Below are 5,901 nucleotides of genomic sequence, written 5' to 3'. Positions count from 1 at the left end.
TGCCTAGATCTCCCAAAGTGCTGGGATTACAGGCGTGAGCCACTGCGCATGGCCTAGAACACTTTAATCACCCCAGGAAGAAATCTCATACCTATTAGCAATTACTCCTCAATCCCTATCCCTCCTCCATGAGTCCCTGGCAACCACTAATCTACTTTCCGTCTCTATGGATTTGCCTATTCTGGACATTTGATATAAACAGAATCATGCAAAATATGGCCTTTGGTGCCTGGATTCTGTCACCTAGCCTGTGTTCAAGATTCATCCATGTTGCAGCAGTATCAGTTTTTCGTTCCTTTCTAATGACTGAATAATATTCCATTGTGTGGACAGAATTTTATTTATCCAGTCATTAGTTGATAGACTTTGGATTGTTTCTACTTTTGGCTACTATTAACGATGCTGCTATGAACATTCATGTGTGACTTTTTGTGTCAATATATGTTTTCAGTTTTCTTGGGTATATACCTAGGAGTGTAATTGCTTGGTCATATGGTGGTTCTATGTTTAACTTTTTGAGGAATTACCAAACCATTTCTCACAGCAGCTGTACCTGTTTATATTGCCACCAACAATGTATGAGGGTTCCAGTTTCTCTACATCCTCACCAACGCTTGTTATTTTCCATTTGTGTTTTTTGTGGGTTTTTTTTTTTTTAGTTTTTATTATACCTGTTCTACTGTAGTTTTGACTTTCATTTCCTTAATAACTAATGATGTTGAACATTTTCATGTGCTTATTGGCCATTTGTTTGTTTGTTTGTTTGTTTTTGAGACAGTCTCGCTCTATCACCCAGGCTGGAGTGCAGTGGCCAGATCTCAGCTCACTGCAAGCTCCGCCTCCCGGGTTCACGCCATTCTCCTGCCTCAGCCTCCCGAGTAGCTGGGACTACAGGCGCCCACCACCTCGCCCGGCTAGTTTTTCATATTTTTTAGTAGAGACGGGGTTTCACCATGTTGGCCAGGCTGGTCTTGAACTCCTGACCTCGTGATCCACCTGCCTCAGCCTCCCAAAGTGCTGGGATTACAGGCGTGAGCCACCACACCCAGCCTGATACCCAAAAGTTTTTAATTTTGAAAAAGTCCAATTTATTTTTTCTTTTGTTGTTTATGCTTTTGGTATTATAGCTTTTTTAGCTATAAAACTGTTGCATAACCTAAGGTCACAAAGATTTACACTTATGTTTGCTTCTAAGAGTTTTAGAGTTTTAGCTCTTATATTTAGGTCTTTGATCCATATCGAGTTAGTTTTTTTTATATAGTGTTAGGTAGGTGTCTAGCTTTACTCTTTTTGCATAAGCATATCTGCTTGTCCCCCATCATTGTTGAAAAAAACTATTCTTTCCCCATTAAATGATCTTGGGACCCTTGTAAAAAATCAACTGACTATAGATGTATGGGGTCCAAAGGATTTTAATGGCCAGAATAAATTAGTATATGTTTGAGATGATTAAATGCAGGATTTCTCAATAGTGGTACTGTTGACATTTTGGGCTAGATAATTCTTGGTTTTGGAGTCCATCTTGTGCATTATAAGATGTTTGGCAGCATGCCTGGCCTTTATTTATTAGAGGTCAGTAGCACCTCACCTCCATCTTAGTCATAACAAACAATAATGTCTCCAGACATTGCCAAATGTCCCCTGGAGGGAAGGGAGCAAAATTGTTCCCAGCTGAAAATCTTTGGTGAGCCAATGGTTTGTGTGATCCTCTTGGAAGTTTAAATTAGATACTAGGCTTTGGGTGTCTCTCTATTAAGCAGTAAGGAGCAGGTGTCCTTGTAAGAATGTCAGAGAAAATGAATATTAAAAAATAGACCAACACACTGAAGTGATTTCCTCCCTCTGATAAGGGTTCATCTCACTGGACGAGTTCAGGCAGACCTGGAAGCTGTTAAGCTCTCATATGAATATCGACATTACAGATGACTGCATCTGTGACCTTGCCCGGAGTATTGATTTCAACAAAGATGGCCACATCGATATTAATGAGTTCCTGGAGGCCTTCCGCCTTGTGGAGAAATCCTGCCTAGAGGACGATACCTCAGAATGCCCACAAGCTACAAATGCTAAAGACAGTGGCTGCAACAGTCCAGGTGCATGCTAAGAACAGGCTAGTCTTCATCATCACCCAAAGTGCCTCATAGGCAATGCTCAGCTTCTTGCTAGACTATCTCCCTTATTCTCCATGTGAAACTTTATGCTGAAAATTTACCTATCTATACGCATCAGAATCACCTGTGTATTTCAGTGTGGAGGGGTGGGTTGGGGTGTTGTGTATGTATGTGTTTTAAGTATATGAGTGCCCCAACCCCATCTCACAATCTTCACAAAGTAGAACTTAGTATTTTTAAATTCTAAATTCTAAAGTCTACTTCAATTAAGAAACAATGACAATTTAACTCCCTCATTGTTTTTATTTTATACTTTCTTTTTTGTTTTTTTGAGATGGAGTTTCTCTCTTGTTGCCCAGTCTGGAGTGCATTGGTGCGATCTCAGCTCATCGCAAACTCTGCCTCCCAGGCGATTCTCCTGCCTCAGCCTCCTGAGTAGCTGGGATTACAGGCATGCGCCACCACACCAGGCTAATTTTGTGTTTTTAGTAGAGATGGGGTTTCTCCATGTTGGTCAGGCTGGTCTTAAACTCCCGACCTCAGGTGATCTGCCCTCCTCGGCCTCCCAAAGTGCTGGGATTATAGGCATGAGCCACTGCGCCCAGCCTATTTTATACTTTTTAGTTATTGTCTTAAAAATGTCATATTGGTAAAGGAAAGTTATTTAAAAATCATAATTCCATGAACCAAACATATGGATTTTCTTCATTATTTACTTTGTATTACTTGTTACTGTAGTGTTTATATAATTTTATGTTCTGCTTTTAAAAAAATAAATGCATATCTGATTATAAACCCTCTCCCATGTGTTTCCCTTGTGATTCTGTATTCTTCATGATTATTAGTTTAATGCTTGCACAATTTTCTTTGAAGTGGATGTGCTATAATCTATGCAGCCATGCTCCGATTGTTAAACATGTGTATTATTTCCACTTTTTCGTTATTAGAAATAACACTAGGGAGAGCATTAGGACAAATACCTAATGCATGCAGGACTTAAAACCTAGATGACGGGTTGATAGGTGCAGTAAACCACCATGGCACATGTATACCTATGTAAAACAAACCTGCATGTTCAGCACATGTATCCCAGAACTTAAAGTAAAATTAAACCAAAAAGAAATAACACTGCAGTTAATAACATAGTGCATACAGCTTGTTTTACACATATCTTTTGAATTTTATGTTTTAGTGGTATAAAATCCCAGGAATGGGGTTACTTTGACAAAGGATGTTGTATTAGTCTAGGTGCTTCACAGAAACAGAAGCAATATGATATTTACATAAGTATTTACTATAAATAATTGGCTTACATGATTATGGAGGCTGAGAAGTCCTAAGATTGCAGCTGGCAAGCTGAAGAACCAGGAGATCCAATGGTGTAAGTTCCAGTCTAAATCCAAAGGCCTGAGACTCAGAAGAGCCAATGGAGTCAGTTTCCGTTCATGTTTGAGTATGCAGGAAAAAACCAATGTCCCTGCTCAAAGGCAGTGAGATAGAGAAAAATAATTCTTTCTTATTCATCCCTTTATTATATTCAGGCTTTCAACAGATTGGATGAGGTCTACTCACCTTGGTAAGGACAATCTCCTTTACTCAGCCTACAGATTCAAATGTTAAATCTCATCCAGAAACATCCTTACAGACACACCCACATATAATATTTAACCAAATATCTAAATATCCTGTGGCTCAATCAAGTTGACAAGTTGACATGTAAAGTCAACCATCACAAGTATGAACATTTTAATGGCGTGATACATACTGCCAGATTGCTCTTCAGGACTGGGCGTACCGATTTTACCATAAACTCATAAGCTTTTAGTGGGATCATTTCTAACTTCTGCTAAAGGTGAATGATAGTGCTTCCATGATATTTTACTATGGATTTATGTGATTAATATCCAAAACTGTCTCCACTATCTCATTTTATTTATAAACTAAGGAAATTGAGGTTTAGAGAACTTGCTGGATATGTGTGATCTAAGTTACTAACACAGCCAGGACTGGAACCCATGATTTCTGCCTCCACCCAGGATTTCTTCCAGTTATACCCATGACTATATTATCTGTTTGGATTGTCTATGCACAATCTATGGCTCTTTCTTGTGTGACAAACAGACCCTATCCCTATAGTGATCCCTAACCCCAGTGATTTTCCACCTCCTGGTGTTTGTGCCTTTGTGTGATCTCCTCCCCGTGAGTGTAGGTGGGACCTGTGACTTGCTTCTAACTGAGAAACCATGACACAGGTGATGGGATGTTACTCTTGTGATGATACTACATTATATGAAATTCCACGTTAGTAGACTGAAGCAAGAGAGATTTTCCTTGCTGGCTGGACAAGCTAGCAGCTATGTTAAGGAAACTTGCATAAGGAATGATGGGTGCCCTGTAAGATATGCCAAAAGCCTCCGACAAATGGCTACAAAAAGCCAGGATCTTCAAAAATACATTCACAAGGAAATACATTCTCAAATAAGTTGTATTAGTTGTATTAGTTTGGAAGCAGGTTCTTTCCTAGTTGAGCATCCAAATGAAAATGCAATCTGGACAACAATTTGAATAAAGCTTGTGAGACCCTAAGTAGAGGATCCAGTAAAGCCATAATCAGATTCTTTATCCACTAAGTTTATTGTAATTTGTTCCACAGCATAGAAAATATATCTTGCTGCTGGGCAAGGTGGCTCACGCCTGTAATCCCAGCACTTTGGGAGGCCGAGGCATGCGGATAACTTGAGGTCAGGAGTTCAAGACCAGCCTGGTCAACATGGTGAAACCTCGTCTCCACTAAAAATACAAAAATTAGCTGCACATGGTGGCACATGCCTGTAGTCCCAGCTACTCAGGAGGCTGAGGTGAGAGGCTCGCTTGAACCTGGGAAGCAGAGGTTGCAGTGAATCAAGATGGCACCATTACAGTCCATCCTGGGCAACACAGTGAGACCCTGTCTCAAAAAAAAAAAAAAAACATATATATATATATATATACACCTTGCTTCCCAGAAAACATCTTATTTTCTTATTCTACTGCTCAAGAAAAATCTGAATTTTCATCAGTGGGTAGAATCCAGAGAAGAGTCGAGGTCATTTTTGGTAAGGAATTGGAGTGAATACTTATGACCATGGGTTTATCTTGCCTGACTTAGTAACTGAGAGGCAAAGTATTGGTTGCATTTGTCTGTCCTATCTTGTGCAAACAGCTCAAATTCAACCAAGTGCTTGTTTATTTGAGATTGTGATTTATTGTGATTAAAAGTAAGCAAATGCTCTGAGACATCAAAAGAATAATTCAGAGACAATGGTGTAAAGCCTTGGGGTTTACTCATTTAGAGAGACACAGGAGGAGAATAGCCCAGGAAGGCCATCTCTCTCCACCAAAGGCAAGGGGCTTATCAAGACAGAAGCCACAAAGCTACATAAGGGGAAGTGATTGGTCAGTCTAAACAAGTCTTTGGTTTGTCAATTCAGGATTTGTTGGTAGTGGAGGTTGATGAGGGGCTTGCTGAACCCTGAGGTCCTTTCTTGAGCCTAGATAGCATAGTCACCAATTCACATCAGGCTGTTCTGCTTTTTCTGATGGGTTTTCTGCGAAGCTGTTGTTCCGGTTCCTTCTTCAGGGACCCTCACTACTTGCTGTCTTATACTCTTCAGCTTCAGTGTCCCACAAGTCCTGTGCACATATGCAAGGCTCAGAGAAAATTTCCTCAGTCAGTTAACACAGTGAATTAATACCGGTTTGCTTCAAGGGAGTTTTAATCCAAAATGATTTTTTTTTTTTTTTTTTTTTT

General features: G+C 39.8%; 1 protein-coding gene across 1 annotated transcript in view; it reads left to right on the top strand.

Annotated features, from left to right (window-relative positions):
- The window catches only part of PPEF2 (protein phosphatase, EF-hand calcium binding domain 2), a 33,497-nt gene extending 31,102 nt beyond the window's left edge, over nucleotides 1-2,395 (top strand). Inside the window, exon 16 of the mRNA XM_011927244.1 lies at nucleotides 1,851-2,395. Coding sequence (XP_011782634.1) covers nucleotides 1,851-2,104 — 254 coding nt within the window. The 3' untranslated portion in view covers nucleotides 2,105-2,395. The remainder of the gene's footprint in view (nucleotides 1-1,850) is intronic.
- Nucleotides 2,396-5,901: the final 3,506 nt, after the last annotated feature.

Source organism: Colobus angolensis, unplaced genomic scaffold, assembly GCF_000951035.1.
Source record: "Colobus angolensis palliatus isolate OR3802 unplaced genomic scaffold, Cang.pa_1.0 Scaffold70, whole genome shotgun sequence".
Classification (NCBI taxonomy): domain Eukaryota; kingdom Metazoa; phylum Chordata; class Mammalia; order Primates; family Cercopithecidae; genus Colobus; species Colobus angolensis.
Note: the sequence above shows the minus strand (reverse complement) of the source record. Positions and strands in the feature narration are given on the sequence as shown.